A 26,955-nucleotide genomic window follows, 5' to 3' on the forward strand; every position below is an offset into this window, starting at 1 on the left:
TAGAATAGTCGTTCAACAATCATCCTGCGTAACATACACATGACATGTCATGTATATGTCACGCAAGACAACTATCGTAACAAGCCACTAAGAATAACATTATTCTCTTTTTCTGATAGAAATTTCAGTTTATTGTGTGAAATAAAGAATCTACCTTGTGTTTCTATCGATAAAAAAATTAAAAATTTCATTTTAAAACATACTTTTTAACTTGGAATAAACGTTTTAGTATGGCCTAGTCTTACACTTGGCAACAACAATTAGAGCCGTGCTGCTTGGCCAGAGTCAACTTTCAACCAAAAAAACAGGTCAGGTTTTTCCTAACTATACTATTGTTTGAGCCCCACTCTTTTAAAAATTTATTTTTTGTAACAACATGAAGATTGCTACTTGGATCATTAGGGGATTGAACTCCCCCTAAAACAAAATGGGGTTCGAAGCTTCTTGAAACAACATGATATTGATATTGTGGATATTTTGAAAACAAAGTTGGATGAGGTGAAGTTAAGCAGGATTATGCAGAATAAATTTGGTGGATATTCACAAATTAACAATTTCCATACTCACCAAAATGGCCAGATTATGGTCGTTTGGAATTCCATGAAAGTTGAAGTTGAAGTATTGGAGATTTCGCCGCAGTCATTTATTGCTCCATTAAGTAAGGTAACTTCACTTACCTTTCTTGTTAGCTTTGTTTATGCTTATCACACTATTGTGAGTTGCTCGCCTCTTTGGAATAGCATTATGGAGCATGGTTTGAATTGCTTTTCACCTTGGTTGCTCTTGGGAGATTTTAATAATGTGCTTAAGTTTGATGAAAAAATTAGTAGAGCGGATGTTACTCTCTATGAGGTGAAGGATTTGAATATTGTTGTCTAAGTGTTGGACTCTTCGATGTGAGATCTACTGGACGCTTTTTCACTTGGACTAACGGCTCAACTTGGAGTAAGCTAGATAGGGCCATGGTGAATGAAGCTTGGATGCAAGAAGGTTTTAATAGCTTTGCTAATTTCCTACCCTCGGGTTGCCTATCCGATCACTCGTCTTGCATTGTTTCTATTTTTGGGGAAGTTGAAAGGAAAAATATTCCATTTCGGCTCTTCAACATTTGGATAAACCATGATGATTTTTATGAAGTGTATGTAATGGTTGGAATCAAGATGTATGGAGAACAAAGCAATTCTCACTTTGTAAGAAGATGCAAAATCTTAAAGGTTTGCTTAAGAAGCTCGATAGCAAACATTTCTCACATATTTCATCAAGGACCAAAGTTGCTTCGAGGAGATTGGAATTGATGCAAGTTGACTTACAAAATGATCCCACTAATCGTCAATTACGAAATGATGTGGCAAGGTTGAGGAAAGAAGCTATGAATCTTTGTGAAGCGGAAAGGAGCTTCTACTATCAACAAGCAAAATGTGTCCACTTGAGGGAGAGCGACAAATGTACAAAGTTTTTTCATTCTATGGCTAAGAGAAACATGAAGAGAAAATATATTACGACTATTATTAAAAGGGATGGCACTTATTCTACTTCTCAAAAAGTAGCGGAGGAATTCATCCATTTCTACAGTGAATTGTTGAGAAAAGACAGCTTTGAACAACCCTTCAATGCTGAAATTATGAATAATGGTCCCGTATTATCGGAGGAAAATGCCATGTTACTTGATCGAGAAGTCACGAGACATGAAATCAAAGATGTCTTATTTAGTATCGAGGATGATAAGTAACCGGGACCAAATGGGTACACTTCATATTTTTTAAGAAGACTTAGGATATTGTCGGTCAAGAGTTCATGGAGGCAATTGGAGAATTCTTTACTTCGAGGTCTCTCCTCAAGCAAATCAACCACACGGTTATTACATTAGTTCAAAGACTTATCATTCGCATACCGTGGAAGAGTACAAACCGATTGCTTGTTGCAATGTGTTTTATAAAATGGTCACTAAAATTCTATCTTCTCGTTTGAGGCCTATATTTGGTTCAATTGTTGATCAAGCTCAAGACGCATTTGTGGAGGGTAGAAGCATGGTGTAAAATATTCACTTGGCCCAAGAGCTCTTAAGGCAATATAATCGAAAAAGGGAATCTCCTAGGTGCCTTCTCAAAATTGATTTGAAGAAAACTTACGATTCGATAAATTGGGATTTTCTTAAAGAGGTGCTTGAGGGGTTGCGATTCCCTACTACATTCATTGATTGGGTGATGGAGTGTATTACTACTCCTACATACTCTATTAAGCCTCCATAGTTTCATTAAGGGAAGAAAAGGCCTTTGCCAAGGTGATTCTCTTTCTTCGTTCTTATTTGTGTTCTTTCTTCGTTCTTATTTGTGTTGTGTCTTCAATATTTTTCTAGAATGGTGAAGGGAGCTACCTTGAATAGTGATTTCAATTTTCATCCTAAATGTGCACTGTTAAAGATTACTCACTTGGCATTTGCGGATGATTTAATGCTCTTTGCTAGAGGGGATGTCATGTTGGTTGAAATTTTGATGAATTGCTTAACTAGCTTCAGTGATATGTCAGGACTTAATATAAACATTAACAAGTCTTGCGTATATACCGCGGTGTGCATAGACAAGAGTTGGAGGATATTCTTGCTCTTACTAACATTCCCAAGGGTTCCATGTCATTCCGATACTTGGGGATTCCACTTGCAGCGGGAAAATTGAAAGTAAGTTCCTATGAATCCTTCATCAACAAAATCTCATCTCATATTAGAAGTTGGTCTTCTACCTCTATAGCTTATGCGAGAAGAGTGGAGCTTATAAGAGCAGTTCTTCAAGGAGTGGAATGTTTTTTGTCATCAATTTCTCCCATTCCGGCCGCGGTTACCTTTAAACTTATTAGCTTATGCCGGAATTTCCTATGAGCATCAAAAAAACCATTGGTGGCTTGGAGAAACATTTGCCTTCCTAAGCATAAAGGTAGGCTTGGTTTTAGAGACATTAAAAGCTAGAATTTTGCACTTCTCTCCAAAACTCTTTGGAATATGCATAGCAAAAAGGATTCCCTTTGGATTAAATAGGTCGATCATTTTTTCCTTTAAGTGATAGACATTTGGGAACGCAAGGTGAATAAAGATGACTCTATCGTACTTAAAAAGGTGCTAGAAATTAGGGATAGTATCTTGGGTGCTGAAGGCATGCTCCAGGCCGATATGGACAGACTGCGTTGCTAGACGGAGATTGGGAATTTTTGCATCTCGACTGCCTATGATTTCCTCAGGCCGAAGGGTGCAAAGGTTGTATAGGCAGCGACTGTTTGGTAGGCGTCCATTACTCCTAAGCATGCCTTCATTCTTTGGTTGGTTGTTCAGACCAAATTGCTTACCAAGGATAAAATTCAGTACTTGGATTTAGACTGTAGATGTATACTTTGTGGATTAATGGAGGAGACAGTACAACATCTATTTTTCTCCTGTCCATTCAATAGTTCTATTTGGTGAAAGATTCAAAGGTGGTTGGTCATCACACGTACAATGTCCACCTTGTCGAGTGCAATGAAATGGATGAGAAAGGTAGCACGGGGAACGACTTGACAAAGCAAAGTTAAGAAAATTGCACTTGCTACTTCCATTTACTACATTTTGATGGCTAGGAACAAGAAGATTTTTACAGATCTTGTACCACACTGTGTTGTAAGTCGGATTAAAATGCACGTATACAAAGTTATGTTCACTTTGTATCTATATGTTTTAATTCATTATGAATCATTAACTTTGACCTCTTAGCTATTATGGTTTGTACGCCAATTCTTTTTACTACCCAGGTATGCCTAGGGATGTAAACGAGCCGGCTCGCGAGCCTAAAGTTTCAGTTCGGACTCGGCCCTATTAAAATGGCCAAACTTTTTTGTGGGCAAAAGCTCGACCAAAAAAAAGGCTCGGCCCGAGCTTTCGCTCGAACTTTTTTCGAGTCGAGCTGGACAAACTCGTTTTTTCCCCTTTTTTTCCTAAGCTACTGCCTTTTAAGGCAGCAGTTCGCTACCTTTAAAGGCAGCAGTTCGCTGCCTTAAATGGCAGTAATTTTGCTGCCAAGGTAGCCTCAAAATTATTATTATTATTTTATTTTTTTTAAAAAAAGCTCGCAAGCTCACGAGCCAACTCGAGCAAAGCCCGTGTCCCCAAAATGGAGCTTGGCTTCCTTTATTTTTAAACACATTCTTCATTAACCCACTCAAAATGCATTCTTTCCTTCAAAATTGGGCTCACACAAAGGGTAGGATGCTATAACATTCTGTATACAGCGAGGCACCTAAAAATAAAATCGTTTAAAACGAACCAATATAAAAACCTTACTCGTAAAAGTGCACACAGTATGAAAATGCTCCAATCATATTAGCAAAAGTAACATAGCATCATCTTTCACTTAATTGATTGTTTTGCAATACATGTACTTAATTTCGTTCCACAAAATAGAAATACAGTTGGGCTTTTCTTAAAAACTTGTCTACACTATTACAACATCAATTATAGTGAAAGCTACCAGCATCTTCGTAACACACAATAGTCTACACTTATTTGGCCCAACTAAACTCACAAGCCAATCCTACTCTTGAAGATTTGCCTCCCAAGCTTGCGCTCCATGGAAAATCCGCGATAAGCACACACCCACTTACGAACAAAACCTACACAATACACACACTTTCCCTCATGCTATGCCGTGAGTATCAGCAGCAGGGCTCCACACGCCTGCTTGTTCACAAAGATCTAGCAAGTCCAAGGTCTGTCGTAAAGTAAGAATTTGGAACCATCAGTTCCTATCCTTAAACGAAGGAATTGCAGAACTTTGCAATTTGGACTGCTCATTGTTTGCTCAGTTTAAAAAGTTATAAACAAATATCTTTTCCGTCAATCAAAACCGGCAAGAAGTTACTTGTTTTGAGTGTAAGGTGAGAGTTGTATCCAAAATAACAAACTTTTTTGGCTTAAAAATATGAAGAAAATAAGTTATACTGAAGTGTTTGGAAACAAAAAGTTACTTAAAATTAACTTGCTATTTATCTTTAAGCTTATCCAAACATCTCTTTATCATCTTACCTCAGGTACAGACAACTCAAGACGAAACTTGGGACCATCATAATGATGCAAAACCGGCCTAAAAGCATCTTCCTCCAAAGGTTTGCAGAGTTTCCTTACATGAATCTTTACCTATATTAAAAGAAGATGCATTGGGTCAAGAATCAAGGCAAGAAAATACAACCCAACACACATGCATATAAGAACTGATCATCATAGTTCATAAGACTGCTTATTACCTGAGCAGGGAACCTCGACTCGCCTTTACATTTTTTATCTTCCCAAGCAGTAGGGTCAATGTTGGAACCTCCAAAACTCGCTGCCTGTACAAAGAAAATACAATAAACATTTAAAAAGAGTTCATCAAAAGCCAAAAAGGGCATTCATTAGTTGTGCACAATGACTCAAATCATGACTTCATGTTTTACTGGTCGGAAGTGTTATCCCTCAAAATATTGTGAAAGCTATAGCTACTTTCTGCTCAAGGAAACTTAACAAATTCCATACTAGATTTCAAATCCTGGTACATTTGGGAATGATTTCCTTTCCTAAAGTTGGAACAGCAGGAAATCCATAATTAAAAGTTAGGATTTGTATTTCTTGAAAGTCCGAATTATACTGAATCAAGTGAAAGTAAAATTCAAAACTTTTCAGTCTACCAGTGAAACAACCCAGGAAGGATCATTTAAATCTAAACTTGAAGAATTGTAGATGCAAAAGCTCGCATATAGTCTCATCATGGTACCGCTCAGATATTGTTGCATAAAATATAAAACAGAAATAGCAATGAACCTCAAAAACACCGTGCAACTGATGATTAGTGTAATTGTAGAGGAACAAGGGCAAGCCTGGTGTTATTGCCCTCACTGAGTCTCTATATCTTGGTGGTAAACCTGCAATAGAATGTACAGATATAAGCAGTGCTGATAACTACAAGGACTCCAGTAATACAAAGGCTGTGAAATGTGGACAAGCATGTGCAAATATTTTGACTTTTCCCATGCACTTTTAATTCGAAAGTGCAAAATAAATTTTGAACCGTGTGAAATATCACCAATGTTCCTCAAAACCTGGCTTGGATTGTTATTATTAGAACTTCAAATCAGAATATTCATTAATTTTATTCAGCTTATCCAGCAAAAGGAATTAATATTTAATAAAGATAATCAATAATTCAGGATTTGATGCATGGTTAAAGCCCACAACTCCCACACCATGCCTCCTATTGAACCCTACACAATATGCCTCACAAGCAAATGCTTTCCGATCTAAAAGCAAGTTCGGCTGAGCCTAGGAAGATGAGAAAACTGAAAATTACTTGTAACTTCTTGTTTTGAATCATGTTTTGGTAACTTACTTTTAGGTGAGATTTACTTTAAAAGTAGATCTTGTCAAAAATAAGTATCTAACTCCTTTTCAACTTAGACGAATTAAAAAATATTTATTCTAAAACTTATTTTTAGCTGACAATAAATTTCACAAGCTTAGCCTAACAAGCTCTAAAAAAAGTATGGCCCATTTTTTCATGACAAACATCCACATTCAATCAAAGATCAACAGTAGCATGATAAGGGAATCGTATAATTACCAAATAGTTGCCGCTTTAAATCTTCCTGCATTGTGTCATTGTTGCAAACAAAGATATACCCACCAAGAACCTCGTCCCTAGGAAGAGTCTCTGCTGCAGGCAAAGTCTTAAACCTTTTGTCCACTGCACTGCTCGCATTTGTGTTCTCCTCCTTGTTATTACTGTTGTTACTGCTGCTCTTCACAGGCTCCTTGTTGAGGTTGTTATTGCTATATTTGCTTCCAGCTATATTTCCCAAATTGACATTAGGATTTTGATACACAGCATTCATATTGTAAATACCATTTCTGATGGGGCTTTTAGCAATGTTTTCGGACATTTTGGCATCCAAATTTAACATATTGAAATTAAAGCTTTCAAATTTGTTATCTTCTTGAAATCCAAAATTATCTCTAGGCCTCAATTCAGTAGGACCTTTTGAGAAATCAAGGTTGTTCCTCCTCTCTCCCTTTGACCTTGTCTGCTCAGCCAATTTAGAAGCAGCCATTAACCATTTGTGATCCTCTGAGACTCTTGATTGCCCTCGAAGGTCATCTCCCAACTGCCAAAAGCTATGGATACTCTCCATGTTGCAGAATCTAAAAGGAAGTATCCATAACAGAAAATTGTCAGTTATATTGCATCCCACAGGGAAAGTGAAAATATTCTAGCGAGTAGGTGTACACTCGTTGGTCAATCAGCAATCATTTGAATACATTCAAATAGCATTATCGTGAACCAGCAGGGGCAAAGAGTTCTGGCATGCAGAATCAAATTCTATCTAAAAAATTCTTTGGCTTAAATGCAATCAGCAATCATTTGAATACTTTCAAATAGCATTAGCGTGAACCCGCAGGGGCAAAGAGTTTTGGCATGCAGAATCAAATTCTATCTAAAAAAAACCTTTGGCTTAAATGCAAATCAAACGAAAAGCAACCAGTAACATAAACCAGAATTAGCTTTTCCAAACTAGGAGCATTGAACAAGCAAAACATTACATCCTGGAACATTAGAATATACTAATAACATGTTTGGCTTAGCTGAAATGCTACAGAAGTAACGAATTTTACTGCCAAAAGAAGACAATTCTTTTAGCTTATTTTGAGCGGGGGGGAAGAACCCACCAAAGTGCATCTTCCTTTGTTCTGTAGACAGAAGCATATGCAAACATGCTCAGACGCTCCAACTTCTAAGCACAAAGGTTTATCATCCAACGTTTAATTTGCGGAAAAAATCTTCCAAATATTGATTTTTGATACATACATGTAAGAAATTCTGAAAGATTTAAAATTTCACTACATAATATAGCTCTAAACCAACAACGTACACTGAAACAACTTTGCGGAGAGTATAACCACTATTTGAAAGGAAAATTACACATTTTTTCTTCAAAAATCGTGAATCAAAAAGAAATAAACCTCAGATCAAGCAAACTGAAAAAAGAACAGTCAAATAATCTTTACCAACAGCAGTACTTCACTCAAAGTTGACAAGCAGTACTCTAATCAAGCATCGAGAAATGCAAGCACAATCAAAACAATATGAGCGCAACTAACAACAGATTAATCGATCAACTTATAAATGTATATAGCACCAAATAATTTTTGGTCAACTAGCAAAAACAAACTTAAATTGCTAGTTTTATTGTTAAGATACGAAAACCAAGGACCTGATCTAGGATACAAGCATAAAATACTTGCTCTTTAAAGAACCCTAGATTTCGGGATCCAAAGCTGAAAGCTACTCACCTTTATTGCTTAGGCTGCGAAAACAATGGAAGATGCAATGCAGGAGAGGAAAATAGAGATTTTTCACAATTTGTAGGAAGGATTCGAGTAGAAATGCCATGAGTTTTGCCTTCAATCACAATACTGCCATTACAGCTTCAAATTATTTTCCACAGGAAAAGACAGGTCCACCAGAATTGAATGGTACTGTCGGTAGAAAGATTACCTAATTACTCATTTTTCAAAATTTTTTAAAACTTATTTTGGTCATATATTTTTCTAATAAAATAATTTTTAATACAATCACATATTCTTTTAAAAATAACTTTTCATAATATCTATTTTCGAGGATAAACAATGATTGAAATTTGTGTTTTTAATTTTTATTCTTTGAAATTTGTAAATTGGGTCTCCTTCACTATTATTTTTTAAAGTTAACCTTTAATTTAAGGTCTGTTTTAAAGTGATTTTGAGAATTGATTTTTTAACTATTAGGAAAAAAGTGGAGTCCACGTGTAAATGAAGAAGTCAAATATGACGGCTGATATAGTGAAATAACGGTCAAAAAATCAATTTTTTGGGAGAAAAATCGCTCCCAAACAAGCCCTTAAGCTTTGTTTGTCATCCTTTAAAAAAATAAATTGTTTACTATGGTAACATTTTCTACCATGCATTTACACAATAAAATATTCTATACACAAATCAATAATTTTTTTAAAATTATAACTACACATTTTCCAAAAATTACTATTCGAAACTCTATATTTTCTCCTAAGATGGGAGACAAACAAGCTCTTAAAGTGTTTTCAAAATTTTTATTCAACTATCGGATTATTCTCATTTTATGTTTCTAATTTAAAAGGTATTTATATACTATTAAAATTGATGTTTATATTTGGGTAAATTCCATAATTGACAACTATGCTTTCAATTGGTGTTAATTACACAACTGTTATTCAATTTTATTCAATAGGCCAACTACTATTTAATTTGTTTTCAATTGAATAACTTAACTTTAATTTTATTTTATTCAAGTAACCACACTTTGATTTGATTTCTTAAGACAACTTTGTTAAATTTCATTGCTGAAGTTGATGAATTGATAGTTAATAAATGATGCTCATCACGTGTAACTATTAGTCATAGACATAGAAGAAGCACAATTTAATGAAAAAAATCATTTTTTTTTACTTTCATGTCGACGATTCATGTTAGTCTGAGTAAAAGGTATTGGTCAAAGTTACTAGATTAAAAATAAATTAAAGTGTAGTCACTCAACTAAACGAGATGGGAGTATAGTTATATGGTTGATACTAAGTGAAAGTATACTTATCACGAATGAAGTTCACCTGTTTATATCCTCTTCAAATAGTTTGCATGAAGATCGTAAATTTTCGACTATTCCCCAGTGTTTAGCCAACAATTTTTACCAAGATATTAGTTTTTCAATCTTATTATGTTGAGTTGCAGAGCGTGTTGCTTAGTCTGAAATATTATGACACCAATTGAATCAAACAATTATACTAGAGATATTTTTACGACCAAACCATCAGGATGTGTGCAATTGACCTATCGTTTGGCTAGGAATATAAATTTTTGGGGCATATCGAGTTTCAATCCTCTGATAGAATTCTGCTCGAGTGTTGCAGTTGCTAAGTCCCCGTTTTGCCCTCATTAATTTCAATTTCATTACATTTTATTTTTCTCTCTCCTATTTTCAACCATACAATTTTTCATAAAATAATATCAAACGTCAACCGAAAATTTTTCCTTCCTTTTCAACTACTCATTTTTCAAAAAAATACTATTCCATCCATTTTCATTTTCTTAAAATAGGAGCTAAGATTAAAGCCCTGTTTGAGCCACGTTCTTGAACAGTGATTTGACATCATTTCAACCATATATTTTTCATCAATAGACTATTCAAAAATGCATTTTTATGAAAATAATGTGGCTCAAACAAGGGCTAAATTTTCCCTTTGGAAGGTTGTTATGAATATTCTCTCGACTAGCCTATAATTTGAGGCTGAACACATATATCGATATCAACAGGTTCAAGGTTTATCAAAAAGAATTTGTAAAGTTTTATAAAATCGTCAATATTTAATATAATTATGCACACTAAATAGCAGTTTCAAACTTTCAAAACTCCTCATAGCACTTAGCTTGTCAACGTCTCTCAACTGTGTCCTTTAACATGTTAGGTAACTCAACATTTAATAATTACCGCAGATCAATGCACTATAGGTGATAAAAGCACTAAATTATTGATGAAAAAAACGTGAAAACTCAAACATGCATGTGATCTGTTTAAAGTTCATACCAACAGTCAAATTTTACGATTGGTGTTTTCAAACGAATCAATATCTTATACGGCATATTAAGAATAAATTCCACTTTGGCTAAATTTGCAAATGTTAACCAACACGTATATAATTGGGATACACATCTTAATAAGTGACTTTTATTTTGGAATTTTAAATCTCAATATACAAGCCTTAGACTCACCCACGACAAGTATCTTGACATTCATACAAGTATTTTTTAAGAAAATACATGTTCACATCCTTATATAGAGTCTTTGCTTACTTCAATTTACTCGAGTAAAGAATGTCTATAAATTTATCTTCGTGTAAAAGAATCTCCCTACAACAATTTAAAGTGGTCCTTCAAGACCCATTTGATCAAGATTCTAATGTTAATCTTATTCACAATATACTACATAGTTCTAAAATATATGAGAAGAGTCAAATCAAGATTTTCAACTTTGCTCCTAGCTCCTGTAATAATGTAGTTTTAGACTCTCATCTTTAGCTGCTTCAACATCCTTTACTATTAGTTGTTCAAATTCTATTTTAGCCTATCGCCTTAGATTTCTTTATTTCACGCCTGCCTTCATATACAGCGGCGGGTGTAACTACTTCTACGGATTAGCAACTCATCAACTGTCGCAGTGTGATGGAATGGTGACTTTATCGTTCATAGAAATCAATGATTATATGTCCAAATCCATTCAATTTAAGCTGGCAAATCTATTCCTTGTAAGTTATCTTGTCTACATCCATTATTCATTGTTTGGTGGTGCCAATGGTATGGTTCTCATATATAAATAAATAATACATAGTCTAGCTGTAATGTTATCTAAGTTGAAGACCATAATCTTTTTTATAACATCAATTATAATTACTTTTCTGTGATTAATTTACTTTTTAAGTTATTTTTTATATAGTTATGGTATAATACACATGGTAGGGCCATGGGTACCAATAAATCAAATGCCCATAGTTGGAATCTAGATGATATATTGGAGGGATATGCAGTTGTATTGCTGCTTATAACAATTATTATGGGAATTAATGAATAATATGATTATTGGTTGAAAATTAAACTAACAAAACTTTTGTTCTCTTGCCCTTGTCTAGGAGGAAAAATTTTATTGCTAACCCAAATTAATTAATTTATGAAGAAGTGCATTTGGAGTCTCCAACTTGTGAATGTTTAATGTCATTTTGGGTTCAATACAATAATTTTTATTTTAGTTTTTACAAACAAGTTTTTGACTTTCAATTTTAGCCATAAATTGAAAAGATCAAAATCAAACTCAAATTGTAGGAGTAAAGCATTACCACAATAGTGACTTGAGTTCAAATCTCATTTGAGCGAAAGGATGAAATTAGAAAGAAAAAAAGAACACGATAAAAAATAAAATAATAATAATAAGAAGAAGAGGAAGAAGGACAATAATAACATTGTTCTCAAAATTAAATAAAAAGGAAAAATGGAGTGGCTATGTTAACCCTACATATTTTTATAGGTACGTTCTATTATAATTGTACAAAGGTTCACCACTACTTATTATCACACCTATATCCTCAATTTTTTCTCATTACATTTTAGTTGTATAAAGGTTTCCAACCTTTACTTATTATTGCACTTTTTTCTTCTACTTTTTCTCATTATATTTTTATCCCCAAACTTTTATTAATTAGTCCAAATACATTGATAGTTTTCATCCAAAATTTTCGTCAAGAGGATGTAGAGAGACTAATTTGTCCATTACAATTTTAAATAAGAAAATTTAATGTTCTCAAAATCAGACAGAGCCAATCGATCCGACCGGAAAATCGTGAATCGAAACAAAATTGGGTTCTATTTATACTCAAAATCGAATATTTAAAAAAATTGGAAAAAAATGGCCAATTAGTTGGTCTAACCGCAAAATCGGTCGACCCGTAACCGATTTAGTGATTCTAACATTTGTATTTTCTTATCGAAATTTTGAAAAGGGACAATACATAACTCCTACGTATAAAAATCACATTTCAAAACTAAAAACCTTATTAAATTATTTCAAAATTGAGGTGTTAATGCCAATTAATAATGTATAATATATAATTAATTGAAATTAATTATCCCCACCCAATTAATAGTATATCAATTAATAATATCCTCCCACCCAAACCTGTAAAAAACTTCATAAATTGAAAATTTTCTTGGATATTACACTCCACCGACCCCATTACCTTATCCCACCCATGCCTACTCCAACCCGTAGAAAATTTTCAAAAATTGAACACCTATTCTGGAGATCACACTCGACACCATGGAATCAACCCTACCCCACCCTGTAGAAATTTTTCAAGAATTTAAATTTTTTGCTGGAGATTACACTCCACCTACAGACTAACTGTGTTATATTTATTATTTGTAACCATGAATCTATTATATATGACGAACGGTGACCAAATTTGTTTTCAATGTGATCGTCTAATTTGTGAATATATCTAACCAACTCACTAACCCTTGTTATCTGTTACTAAATGTGACCAAATTTATCTTCAGAGTAACTATCTGTGATCAAGTCAACTTAACTATGATTGTATGTGAACAAGTCACAATAGACACCGAGTTGGTCACAACCAGACATAATAAACACACATTTGTTCATATAAGGTCATCACAAATAAATCAGGACCACAATCCACTACCATCACCTCCAATGCACCATCTATTACCACATACAATTTAAAATTCAAGACCATAAATACTATCTTCAGTGATCTATGTTACATGTGACTAATTTGTCTTCAGTGTAACTATCTGTGATCAGGTCAGTCTAATCTATGACTGTATGTAACCAAGTCACATACAGTTTCAATTAACATAAATCTAGTTATTGATATTCACAATGAAGACAGACTTGATTACACGAGATTGCTACCACCATTCCGACACCATCATCACTCACAACAATGTTAAGAACCAAATGCGCATCACCTCACCACGACCACATGCACTACTAGCAACAGAAACCATTGCCACCTACACCACCACCAACAGAACAACCAACAACAACATAACCGCCCTACAAATCAGAAAATCACCAGCACCATTTGCAAAACACCAATAACCGTCATAAAACTCTAGCTAAACAACCATCCCAAAACTCTGGCAAAACACCAACAACCATTCCAATCGGAACTTTTGGCATTAACCTGGTGAATTTGGATGGAAAGGTATGTCGGAATTCTCAATGAGGCAATAGCCACCGCTATTACCACAATAATCTCACCACTGCTATCAACACCACCACTTACACTGCCACCTTCACCACATTTTACAAAACCACCCCTAAAATCTATAGATTGGAAATTAAACATCACACCCAACAATCAAGTACGATTCTACCGCTGTAGCAAAACCCAGGAATAGTCGCACCACTACCCATTGATTGGTTGTTATTGCAGTCACCACCACAGCCAAGAGGCTAAGCAAAACTGCCATGCATAGCGGCTTCGGAAGAGATGGTACAAAGTAAGGGTGGGGTTGGTGGTCAAGAGAAAAGATATAGAGAATGAGGAGGTTTAGAAATTTGGGTTTGAGATGAATCGAGGGTTGGGGTGTCATGAATATATAGATTAAATTAAACTAAATTTCTATTAATTAAAATTAATAATACTTAACTACCACCTGATATAGGAATTTTAAACTAAATCCTCAAAAATTAATCTTCAATTAAAGGTTTCTAGGTAATTTTCTCATTTTGAAAACTAACTTCTTTACTAGGCCCGAGCTTTAAGGTCCAAATGGTATACCTATTTTAATAGTGAACGGTCAATTTTATAACCTCTCTCTCTCTCTCTAGTGTTTTAGTTCAAAGAAGTCAATGTGGGATTGGGAGAGTAATGGTTTAACAAGGTGGAATAGACCTCTTTCTTTCTTTTCTTTTCTTTCTTTTTCTTTTTTTCAAATTTTCCATATTTTCTTATTTATTTATTATAATGACAAACTAAAATGCAAAAAAATAAAATAAAAATTAATAGACTCGGTTATTAATATTTTTGTCGAAATTTGTTGCCCCATTTTCTATTCATATTAAAAGTGGATTTCATCAAATTTTTTTGATAATAATATATTAAATAACTTATTTATTATTAGCATTGAACCCCGATTGGATCCCGATTCAACTTTTCTACCCTTGACTTTTTAGCTTCTTCAAATCTATGATCGACTTGCATTTCAAAATATTGAGAAAAACAACAACAACAATAACAAAAGTGTATATTCTCCCTTTATTTTAAAAATGCTAGCAAAATTTTTAGATGGAAACAGTCAATGGGGACAATATACGTTATTTTAATGGAAGGTTAATAATAAGGAAACGGCGAAAAAATTTAAGGACATAAGTGTGAAAATAAGTAAAAATATATATATAAAAATAAAAACATTTAGTACATTTAAAACATGGTTCTATTGTAACAAAAGTTGGGGTAAATATATTACCCTAAAAGAAAGCTCTTCTTCACCTGCCCCTATTCCCATGTGAAACCACCTGCTTTGCATGGTGCCTATCTCCTATTTGCTGACATGATGGAAAAAATACCGATTCGTTTTCTGATGATGATTTTCCATCTTTTAGTAGTGATTTTTTGCCAAAATCAAAATGAAAAATTTTAGGCTTCAATTTTTTTTTTTAAAACCATTCATCAAATTTAAATATTATATCAATTTCGAATTTTCGACCTTGGCCAAAGTCAAACACTACTTCAAATTCAAGACCACTCGATCTGTTCCCGAAAACAAACTTATGTGCAAAGCAAGTGATGATTTAATAATTTATTTGTTATGGAATTTTAAATGAGTTATGATACACCACGAAACCTCGAGTGGAATTAGGTGAAATCAAGTGCTCATAGGTGGAAACTACAGGAAAACGTGTTTATTTATGTCTCATACTGTAACTTGGATGCCTCTTGTTGTATGCCATTGATATAATTTGAGAAGGATTGCATACTTAGTCCTTGTTTGGGTTCTATTTTTTCAAAAATGTATTTTTTCGAAATTCATTTTCAATCACATATTTTTCAAAAAATAACATTACACATAAACTTAAAAATTTTCATTATTTTCTAACTATACATTCTTCAAAAAATCACTATTTCAAAATATATTTTCTTCAAAATCTCATTTGATTGAGCCCAAACTGGGGTGAAAGTATCCATTTGGCATAGCTTTTGAGAAGTCAAAAGGAGTTTTTAAAATTCAAAAACTGCTTTTGGATATGTTTGGATAATTTATTTTTAAAAAAATTTCTTCTAGCTAGAAGAGAGGAAGTTGATCCAATGTGATTTCACCTAAAAGCACTTTCGAAATAGGAAACTCTTTTATAAATTAATTTCCAAACAAAAATTAAAATAACTTCCTCAGAAATCTCTTTTATAGGAAGCAAAAACAAAAGCAAAATTCTTGTCAAATGGTACAAAAATCTTGTTGTCGATGAACATTTTTTTACTACTGTAATTTTTGTTATACAATAGTTGCTTGAAACTTACACGGTGAATGTTTAACATACTATGTTCTTTACATAAAATAAAGAATTTTGTTCAGCAATTTTTCTTCATTTAGGGCTTGTTCGGTAGTGATTATGATAATTGATTTTTTGACCGTTAGAGAAGAAAGTGAATATCACATATGAGAGAAGAAATTAAAAATGACGATTGAAATAGTGAAATAACGATGAAAAAATTTAATTTTTTCAAGTGAAAAATTGCTATCAAACGGGGGCTTAATATTGAAGTTCATTTAAAATCTTACATATTTGTGGATGGAATGTAAAGTGATCTTACCCGTCTTGATTATAAAATTCACGTAGTATGCTTGAGCATGGACGTGATGTAGTCAAAACAGTCTATCTCTTTTCAGAACTCATGTCTATGATAATCTCTTTTCAGTGCTTTAGAGAATCAATCTTCTTACGTATAAAGTAGCAATCAACCCATTTTCGTATCCACAATAAGAGTTCTGAAGGAAAGATGTCGATTCTAATACTAATGTCACAACCACATTTAGTAGAACAAGCCCCTTAAAATTGAGTTATAATTGGAGAATGCCTACATTGCTTGTAAACCTCGGGGCTCAAATTTAAAGTATGCTAGGAAGTGTTTATAATAATTTAAGTTATAAATAAACGAACAGAAATGAGCGATGGATGAGTGAATATTATTTGTGAAAGAAATGATTTGATTAGCGCCCCTTCTACCTAATCTTTCAAAATGTGTAGATAAAAAGTGACTTGAGCGTTTATAAAAAAATTATATATATGAGCCAAACAGAAACTTACACTTGTGGACCAATATATGGTTGCATTTACAGATTGAAAAACAACAATGTCAAAAAGGACCCATTGATTCATAATCCAATGCAGAGACGGATCTAAGGTTGTGGGGGGTTGGCTATAGAAACGTTTTTAATTTTTAATTTTTTTTAAATATATATATAGGATATGCATAATATATTTATATTTTGTCCCTCAACATTTTTTTCCCTTGAGAAAATTCTTGCTCCATCACGTGTCCAATGAATCAAAATGTACAATAGCCCGCGTGAAGCGAGTGCTTCTAGCTGCTTCGCCTGCTTCTTATTTTATTATGGCGGCTATGTTTTCGTGGCGGAAATGAACGAAAAGCGATATGAACGTGCACCAGTGGTGGTTTTGATCTTCAGAGGCTGCTGATGCTTCCCTGTAATTCTTAAAGAATGAAATTATACAACCAGGAAGTTTTCCGTCGAAGGGAATCATTTTTCCTCAGTTGATGTCTTCGATCGTTTAACCTTACTTCCCCTCTATCCCGCTAGCCAGCTTACTTCGGTCAATAGCATAGCTCTTTCTTTCCCCGGTCTCCTTTCGAAGGAGAGGCCTTCGCATTCCCCTACAGTTCCAATCCAATAAACTCTTACATACCAAAGGACAGATTCGCCCTATATAGAGAGGATGCTTGAAGGCCTCGCTGACCCGAAGTGATTTAGAAAGATTCTTCTTTATCGACCCTCGGGGCATATCTCAGTAGTGCAAAGGATATGAGTGAGGTATACTCAATCTTGTTGGTAGTCGCAGTGTGAGGGTTCGATTCCTGAAACATGGATTGAGACTCTTTTGTGGACACCAGTGTACATGCAGCTCTTGTTCACTGGCTTGTTGAGGCACATTCCACGATTAACCTCTCTCACAATACTCCAGGGGCGGGACGGTGAGGACCCTACGGTTGGGGTTCAACACCTTTTTTTTTTTTTTTAAATCAAAATGTACAATAACTCAATTGCACAATGAAAAAGATCTGTCATTTAGATTGGGAATAATCACCATTAATGGAGAATAATATTACTAATATTCCTACACAATTATGTTAAAAATATAAAGTTCAATGTGAGCATTTACTCGGTCATGACCCCTCTATGGGCACCACTTTGATACTGTTCAATTTTTACAAACTTTTTTTTTTTAAGCTAAAAATTAGATTTTTAACGGATTCGGAAAGAAATATTTGAGTGAAAATTTGATAAAAGTTGTGGATTCCATTAAATGCATTGTTGAAAATGTGTTTGAGAAAAAATAAATTTTAAAAAAGAAAGCCTAACATAGACAAATATGATAACCACTTCATCTACAAGCCATTTTGATGAACTAGATGACTTGACTCGCCTACCAATTAGAAGAGAGGTGTAATATTCAATAAGATTTCTCAATATTTAGTTGATGTTTGGTAGGGATTAAAATTATTTTTTTTAATAAATTCCGATAAAAGATGATAAAATATATAGTTAAAGAGTTGAAAATCTCATGAAATATGTGGTGAAAATTTTAAAATAAATTATTGACTTTGACTTAAATTCCTATCGAATAGGGCTTAGTGACAATTGGGCTCGCCCAGCAAGATTCTACATGAATGGCTAGAAGGCCTAGTCTCAGAGCCTACACGTTTCATCGTTGGAGAGAACAAGCGTGTCACCATGTACCCTTAACTGGAACCAACAACTACTCTCCAGGGCGTGTTTTCAACACTTTCGAGCAGAGAAGCCCATGCTTCCCTTCCTTATTTCTTCACCGTGCACGTGTTAGCGCACAATTCAAATGGAAAGTCAAAATCCGATTGGGGCTAAACAAAATTCTTGAACCAAATCGAGCAGTTCTCTTGAGTTAAATACTCGAGTGAGTGTCTAAATCGTGAATCGGCGGATTTGATTTTAATTTATTTATTTTAAATAAGTCAAATTATTTTTTTTTTCTAAATAAATTTGCTAACTAAAAAATTCAGCACAAACTCAAAATATGATTTTTCTATTTCTAATTTTTTGCCAAAGCCAAAATTAATTAAATTGATCTAAATTTATCAAAATATATTATTCTATCGTAGTGTCATTTTTACAGTTCTAGAGAAATCAAATTGGAAGCTTCGCCACGTCTCTCTTCATTCTTGTGAACTTGCCACCTTCATCTTCTCGTGATTTTAACAATAAAAATCTATGAAAAACTTAGCAAAGAAAGGTGCAAAAGATATATAAGATCGAACTATGAAATTTTGTAAAAGTTAAGATTAAACACATCATTAGTTGAATGAATCTAGTGTTGTTATAAACATTAAAAAAAAATTATTATATGGAACTCAGTAGCTGAACTGAATGAAATCGAACCCAAACGATTTCAAAAATAAATTTGGATCCGACGGCTCTATTTACTAAATATCCGAAAATTTGGGTCCGATTTGATTTTGAATCAAATCATATCCAGCCCTACTTGTGATTGAAGAAAAAGGAAAGGGAAACTTCAATATCGGACCTCAGCTTATTGCCTTTGTATCAAACTTTTCTAAAACATTTTTAAAAGAGCAAAAAAGTTTTAAATTTAGCATCCATTTGGGAAGAATTTATAAATGAGTTTGTGAATAAATAGATAGTACTTGTGATGCTATTGAAACATGTAGCTAAAATTTAAATTTGATAATAGATTAGTGATTTTTAAAATTTTTTCGAGGCAAATTACAAAGTCTCTTGTAAATTGATAAATGGCCCTTGCATGACTGATTTAAGAAGTTGTAAGACATTGGTAAGGGCCGAGCGGAGTCAGCCGCCCTCACTCAGTTTTCAAAAACCTTTGATATGGCTTTTTTAAATTTAAATTTTCAAATTTTCTTTTGGTTTCTATCACAATTTATTTTAGCTTATTTTCTTTCTTGTCCCTACTGAACTATAAATTCGGGTCCGCTCCTGATCACACGTCCAAATCTCATCACACTAGTAATCATGTAAGTTCAAATATCAAGTTTTGAATTCATATCATTTAATATCAATGCAATGGGACGTTAATGTTGCGATTTAGACGTGTGGAAAGATGGACAGTGAGGATGAAAACTCAAGCCCCTGTTTGAGGTTTACTTTCAAAAAAAAATAAAAATAAATAATAATAATAATAAATAAACCATTTTTTTTTCAAATTTATTTTTAATCATACACTCTTGCAATAAAATAATTTTATTGATAGACCAAATAAAATTCTCTATTTAATCACACATTCTCCAAATAATCATTATTATAAAATCTATACTCACGAAAAAGAGGCTCAGACAAATCCTAAATTTCATTTGGAATTTATATATTATTAAGATTGAGTTCCATATTTAAAATGTAAGTTAGTTTAGGTCCTTGTTTTGAGTCTTGTTTTATAAAATTCATTTTCAATCACATTTTAAAGAATATAATTTTGCATGTAAACTCAAAATTTATTTCGATTTTTTAATCGTACATTCGAATTATTTTTTTTAATAAAGTTTATTTTAATAAAATGGGGCTCAAACTGAAGATAAAAACATTACACTATTACATTAAAACATTACACTTTAACTTTGTTAGAGATAAAAATTAAAATAAATAAACGAGTACTCTTTCTAACGATTAACTTTTCAAAAAGAAGTAGTTTAACAGATTTAATTTATTGTTAAGAAGAAGAAAGGAAAAAAAATTGTAACAACATTTTGATAATAAGAAAAAAATTGTTTATACATACGAATCCAAAATGAATTTTGCTATATGTACAGTTTTTTTGTACACCATTGTTGACAATAGTCTCACATGGGATGAGGGCCCACAATTAAAATAATTATGAGTTCCACTTCATAGAAGAGGACTGTCAAAATTGATGTACAAAAATGCTCTACACATAGTAAAACTCATCCAAAATATGCTTGCCAGCTTACCCTATGCCACAAGGGAATTCTACACATGGCATAAAGCCTTTAAACCTTAAACTACTTTATAATATAGTATTATAACCAATGTTTTATAAATAGTTTATTATCAACTAAATCATTTTTTATTCCCACATTTCGTAAAATTCTTAAATAATATCAAATGCTTATTTTTATCTATTTATAATTTGAATAGGCTATAAACAACTCTTTAACTTGCTTTAGTTAGTTATGGATTGGAGTTACGTGTTAGTTTCAAATTTCATTGTTGATATGTATGTTGAATTTGTTAAGTTCGAATGTCTCGATTTAGTGAGTAAAAAATGGTTTTGCTTCTCAAACAGGGGCACATGAGTAGAAAAATTCGTAAAAAATTTAAGTCAGATACATTTGTACAATGTTCACGTTTTTAGACTTTTTTGTTGTTGGGATTGACTATGCAACTATGAGGATGTTTGGTGGGGATTAAAATTATGTTTTTTAGTAAATTGTGATAGAAGTTTTTGAAATGTGTGATTAAAAAGTTGTGGAACTCATGAAAAACGTGTTTAATATTGATTGTTTGATTTTGATTTAGATTAAAATCATATTTTATTTTGTACCAAACATTCTCTATAACAGAAGTTTAAAAATTAATTGTTCATCTTTAAAGACGGAAGACTAAATCGCTATAGACACATTAGATTAATGACCAACAGTGAAATTTTCATAAAACAAAAATCTTTCACGCACGGTTCAATTCTAAACAAGTATTCTAAACCCTAACGATAGAGGTAGAGGGGCTTCAGATATTTTTGTGAATAAATCACAGGATAAGGAAATAATCCTGCACAGGATCGGTATCAGTCGACATGGATATGGAAAATGAATTTGATCGGATCCTTTTCTTCGAGCATGCTCGCAAAACCGCTGAAGCCACCTATGCGAAAAACCCCCTCGACGCCGATGTTCGTACAGCTTCTTCACATTTTATTCTGTACTGATACATGTATATATGTGTTTTGTTTTAGTTAATTGTTTGTGTATGTATCTTGCGGGTATGTATGGAATTTTTGGTCTTTTTTGTTCTATGTTTTCTGGTGAAAATACTTATTTATCATTGATTGTTTCAGAACTTGACGAGGTGGGGAGGGGCGTTGCTGGAGTTGTCTCAGTTCCAGAACGTTCCGGATTCTAAGAAGATGATTCTAGGTTCAGTGCCTTAGCTTCATTTATTTTAGCCTTATATTTTAACCTCCCCTAAAGAGCACGTTTGGCTAAGCCTCAAAACATTTAAGTCTGTTTTAAGTAACTTTTTAGCTCTAAAACGTTTTAGTGACACTTTTTTTCTTACTTTTAAGCAGAAATGGACTTTCTTCTGAAAAATAAACATTTTTCTAATATTAGACATGCTCAAAATATGCTATGCTTGTCTTTGCTGGATAGAGAAAATGTAATGATAAAGAGTTTAGTTATTAAGTAATCTACCAGGTTTGGGCAAAATAAGGAAAATGATATAATCTTGTGCAGGAATTGGGTTCGGTAGGTTAGTTTTGTTACCAGTTATTAGGGGAAAAGGAGAGGTAAAACATTCATGTCACTAACCAAAATTGTTGCTTTAAAATTTCCATAGATGCTATATCAAAATTGGAGGAGGCGCTGGAGGTTAGTCCAAGTAAACATGATGCTCTTTGGTGCTTGGGAAATGCCCATACATCCCATGCATTTTTGACTCCCGATCAAGATGTGGCCAAGGTTGATTTTGACAAGGCAGCCCAGTACTTTGAGCAAGCTGCTGAAGGGGTAAATTTAAATAAACTTCTACTTGCTATTTCAATTTGCAATTTTACTTTTTCATATTGGTTAAGTTTTGCTCTTTTGTTTGCAGGACCCACAAAATGAACTTTACAAAAAATCCTTAGAAGTGGCTGCCAAGGTATATCAAGCTGTTTTTAATTTAAACCGTTTGAATCAATTTTCATTGCCTAGTTAAAATTGATATATCATATTTCATGTAAATGCAAAATTAGTGATTTGAAGTTCAAGGCACAATGAGGACTCGTTTTTTTCTTTAGAATTCTTGGGTTCTGTTCCAGCGATTGGTTAAATTGGGTCAGACATTTCTTGAATGTTTTAGAGGTGTGGAGAATGGTAAAGATTGGGTGTTTAGACCTGAAGATTGGGTGTTGGCTATCGTAGCAGCAAATCTTTGTTCTACAATTCACTTTTGCTTAGCCGGTCTTTTCTGTATTTGCTTCCTGCAACATATGGTTTTTTGCTTAGGCAGTCTTGTCTATGATAGTCAGATGTCGATTGGTTCAATGCACATTATTAGGTGAAAGACAAGGTTACTGAATTTAGATGAATCTCTCACTGGATTACTGCAGAAGATTAAGCCCCTGTTGGGTCCCCATTAAATTAAAAATCATTTTTCACTCTCTTGTTATCAACCACACATTATCCAATAAAATAATATTACACATAAACTTAAAAAAAAATTCTTCCTTTCTAACCACACGTTTTTCAAAAAATTATTATTCCTTTCATTATAATTTGGAAGAATGGAGCCCAAACAGGGGCTAACTTACATAATCTCTTGATTTTCCTTGACAAACTGCCTTGTCTCTTCTTGTCTGCTTGATATTTTCATTAAATCTCCGTACAAGGTCTCATGATGTTGAATTGTTACTTAGGATTTTCCTATCTCAGTATGCTTAATTCTTCTGTGATCAGGTAAGAATTGAGTTTAATGTATGAATAAAGGATACATAACATGTTTCTGGTATTATGTAGAATATCTAGTTTGAAATAGTATATCTGGCAAAATGCATTTAGACTTAATGTTCTTACCTTCTTCACGACTCTAGGTAATTGTCCGAGATGAATTTCAACTAGTGTTGTGCTGTTTGATAGAATTCTCCAATACATTTGTTTGCCCTCAGACTCGTGGTTGTAAATTTAACCTTTGAGGACCACTTCTTTGACAAAATATGTTTATTACATTTAATTTGATTTGCCTAGCTTGAGAATGCTTCTTTCATCATTTGGAATTTTTAATGTTCTAGTACCATCTCTTTTTTATTAAACTCCTCTTTTCTTCAACTGGGATTATTAACATGTGTTATAACTTATTATAAAAAGGCTCCTGAGTTGCATCTGGAGATCCATAAGCATGGTTTCGCTCAGCAGGCTATGGGATCAGGTCCTTCAGCATCTACAACTACAAAGGTAATTTGTTCTTTAATTCCTTTCGAGGTTAATAGCATGAGGAATTTAATGTGAGCATGCTGGTAAGTAATTGGTCAATTTGAAATTTAAAATTTGAGAGTATTGTTGACTTTGCAGTTTTGCTTTCTTCATTTACAAGGTTTTGGAGTGAAGTTTGAATTAGTGAATTTTATGAAGTTGCTTATTAACCTTGATATTCAAACATTTGTGGTTTCATAATTCATGTTATTGGTGCTCTAAAACCAGGTAATACATTTAGACATAAATGATTAACGTTACTTTTAAGCACGTTTTTGGGATTTTTATCGTGAGGTATCTTTTCCATAATAGCTTATGATTTGTTGATTGTTCCTCACAAACAACCGTGAAAAGCCTTATGCCACTTCTATGTGGACGACTGATGCATTTTTTTCGACATTTTGAACTGCTCTGTAATGTATTATATCTTGAACTTCAACAACCACTGCATTATTAATTCAGCCCCTGTTTGACAACCATTTTAATGAATTTCTTTCTTCCTTTTTTTTGGGGGGGGGGGGGGGGGGGGAATGAGTTTTGGAATAATGATTTCTTGGATAATGTGTCGTTAAAAAGTAGGAAATTTTTTTGGATTTATGTGCAGAATATTTTATTGTATAAATGTTTGGTTGAAAAAGAGTTTGAGAAAAAAATAGTTGTGTTTTAATGGTAGACAAACGGGGGCTTATCGTAGCTTAATTAGAATTATGTTATTTGTACATAAAAAATGTACAGCTTTTTTGACATTGAATGAGGTGTAAAAATCTATGCCATTGATTGTTTCAAGTGTTGTTAAAATCAATGGAAAAAATATTCTCCGTGTCAGATGCTGTCAACAAAACTGTGTAGCAGAATGTAACTGCATCAGCACTGGCTTAATTAACACTCCCAATTCCGAAATAAACTTTTAATACCCGGGGGTTGTGGTGAATCTAAGGAGGATATTTGCCTAATATAGCTTGTTACCTGCTGGATTTGTTGTTTTCTGATCGCTTAATATTTTGTATGTTACGATTTCTACAGCAGCAGGGTTCAAAGAAGAAGAAGAGTAGTGACCTAAAATATGACATTTTTGGGTGGATAATACTTGCAGTCGGCATTGTTGCATGGGTCGGATTTGCAAAATCTCATGTGCCTCCACCTCCTCCTCCTCCTCCAAGATAAGCTGCTACGTTTTCGGTATTCAACATGCTGAAGGTTTTTCTTAGACAGATGAAGTTATGGAGAAAATACCAGTTTGCCTTTGTTACTAGTAAATTTTTGACCTGAGCTTTTATCAATGTATGAGAAATAAGAAAATGTTTGCACCCCTTCGTATTTGTTCATTGTCTTTCTTATTAGTCATAATTGAAGCTTCAGTTTGGATTTATTGTGATTGGCTAATTTGATTATCAGAAATGAGTATTTGCCCATTTGTTCATTCTGTTATTGGATGGATTTTTTGGGACCTCAATGTTTTCTTTGCAACTGAATTAGCGCGAATGATGACTAAGCCAAATTTCTTTTACCTGGAATGAAGAATTACCTGATTAAATATTGAATGATTTATTTTATTGAACAAATTTTTATTTTTCAAAAATACTATTTTGGCAATTGTTACAAGTTCTAGTCAATATTCATTCGCAAACTTTTCTCTCTGATTTAAACAAACATTGTTCTTTTTTAAAATAAATAGATAGAATTCATCATGAATGAGTACAGTGTTCAAAATATGCATATGCATAGTTGGTAAACATCGAGTTAAATGCTTTATTAGTTATTGAATTTATATTTTCGTCTAACTTTAAAATGCTTTTAAGTGATCATTAAATTTTTATACGTACTTCATCAATTGTTCACTCACAATGTTTCATAAGTTATTGAACTTTAAATACTCGTGAGTAGTTAATGAACGTTTCATTCCATCATCCACACGCCATATTTCATTAGCACTTACTTCCATCAAGTTTTTGAGTAAAGTTAATTTTTTATGAAATTTGACCTAGATCAAGAAAATAAAATAAATACCGACTTAATAAAGAGACATTTAATTTAAGTTGCTGGTGAAACATGATCTCGCTTTTCGATCCTTTTATAAATTTGCGAAGTATTATAAATTTTTTCTCGTATGCTGGTAATTTATTTGTTTTATCATGATTATGGGAGAGAAGTATCCGTGTTAGGCGATCACAAACCTATTGGAAACAAGGCTTATTTGGCATTTCTTTTTATATCCTCGTTATGATTTATGGTGTATATCAACAAAATTTGGAACAACAAACCCATACAACTATGGGGAAATGATAAGGGTGAAGTTTAATTCCAGACCTCTTAATCTTGGAACCTCAACCTTTTCATCTTGGGCTGTCTTTACGAATGCTGCCAGATTTCACAGCATCATCGTATAGCCATATTATTTTTATTTTCTAAACGGAACTGAGTTCATGCTATGAAACTAGAAAATAACATGTTGGATAACAGTTTATCGGTATGTGATTCGACATTCTTACTCTAATGATAGGTACACAATAGCTTGTGAACTGAGAAGCTTCTCAGCTATCGATCTTTTGTGTATGTAGCCTTTTTTTCCCCAACTCAAGTTCTTGGTTTTTAAGGTGTTGCTTTTCGTTTCACTGTGATGATAATTTTTCTCTGTTCTTTGCAGAATAAAAAATATAGCCCCTTCAAAGGCAGGTTTAATTATTTCTCCCAGGTTCTCAAACTAACTAACTGTGTGGCATGGCACTGAACGCATTTGTTGACACGTTTTTGGATATGTCGATTACATATCTAGACACATGTTCGATCACTAATCTATTACGTCGAAATAAATAAGCGAGATATGCACGTGTATGAGAATGAATTATAGGACAATGAGTGAGTTCATGTAGAAGAAAATACAATGCTCTCCTTCACAAA

The 26,955-nt window shown here is 33.3% G+C and overlaps 2 protein-coding genes across 3 annotated transcripts; one reads left to right on the plus strand and one right to left on the minus strand.

Annotated features, from left to right (window-relative positions):
- Positions 1–4,318: 4,318 nt before the first annotated feature.
- LOC111409267 (B2 protein) lies at positions 4,319–8,453 on the minus strand. The gene is made up of 6 exons (XM_023039283.1): positions 8,336–8,453; positions 6,609–7,186; positions 5,813–5,913; positions 5,260–5,343; positions 5,042–5,152; positions 4,319–4,727 (listed from the first exon to the last, which is right to left on the minus strand). Exons 2-6 carry the CDS (start codon positions 7,174–7,176, stop codon positions 4,653–4,655), a joined length of 939 nt encoding a protein of 312 aa, XP_022895051.1. The 5' UTR covers positions 7,177–7,186; positions 8,336–8,453; the 3' UTR covers positions 4,319–4,652.
- A 13,119-nt stretch (positions 8,454–21,572) lies between these two features.
- On the plus strand, positions 21,573–25,510 carry LOC111409268 (mitochondrial import receptor subunit TOM20-like). 2 transcript variants are annotated; one of them, XM_023039285.1, is made up of 6 exons: positions 21,573–21,779; positions 21,945–22,023; positions 22,445–22,614; positions 22,700–22,747; positions 23,953–24,039; positions 25,084–25,510. In XM_023039285.1, the coding sequence occupies exons 1-6, from the start codon at positions 21,684–21,686 to the stop codon at positions 25,219–25,221; spliced, it is 618 nt and encodes a 205-aa protein (XP_022895053.1). In that variant the 5' UTR covers positions 21,573–21,683; the 3' UTR covers positions 25,222–25,510. The 2 variants fall into 2 exon arrangements, with proteins under 2 accessions (XP_022895053.1, XP_022895052.1); XM_023039284.1 differs by having other exon boundaries at positions 21,574–21,779; positions 25,081–25,510.
- Positions 25,511–26,955: the final 1,445 nt, after the last annotated feature.

Source organism: Olea europaea, chromosome 14, assembly GCF_002742605.1.
Source record: "Olea europaea var. sylvestris chromosome 14, O_europaea_v1, whole genome shotgun sequence".
Classification (NCBI taxonomy): domain Eukaryota; kingdom Viridiplantae; phylum Streptophyta; class Magnoliopsida; order Lamiales; family Oleaceae; genus Olea; species Olea europaea.

Bases quoted from the DNA above. Each gene is read 5' to 3' on its own strand.
- LOC111409267 (XM_023039283.1), bottom strand. From the start codon at position 7,176: ATGGAGAGTATCCATAGCTTTTGGCAGTTGGGAGATGACCTTCGAGGG. The intron at 5,153-5,259 runs GTAATAAGCAGT...CTTTTAATATAG, and splicing joins AGTCGAGGTTCCCTGCTCAG to GTAAAGATTCATGTAAGGAA. The intron at 4,728-5,041 runs GTAAGATGATAA...ACTTTACGACAG, and splicing joins TTGAGTTGTCTGTACCTGAG to ACCTTGGACTTGCTAGATCT.
- LOC111409268 (XM_023039284.1), top strand. From the start codon at position 21,684: ATGGATATGGAAAATGAATTTGATCGGATCCTTTTCTTCGAGCATGCT. The intron at 21,780-21,944 runs GTTCGTACAGCT...TGATTGTTTCAG, and splicing joins AAAACCCCCTCGACGCCGAT to AACTTGACGAGGTGGGGAGG. The intron at 22,615-22,699 runs GTAAATTTAAAT...TTTTGTTTGCAG, and splicing joins TTGAGCAAGCTGCTGAAGGG to GACCCACAAAATGAACTTTA.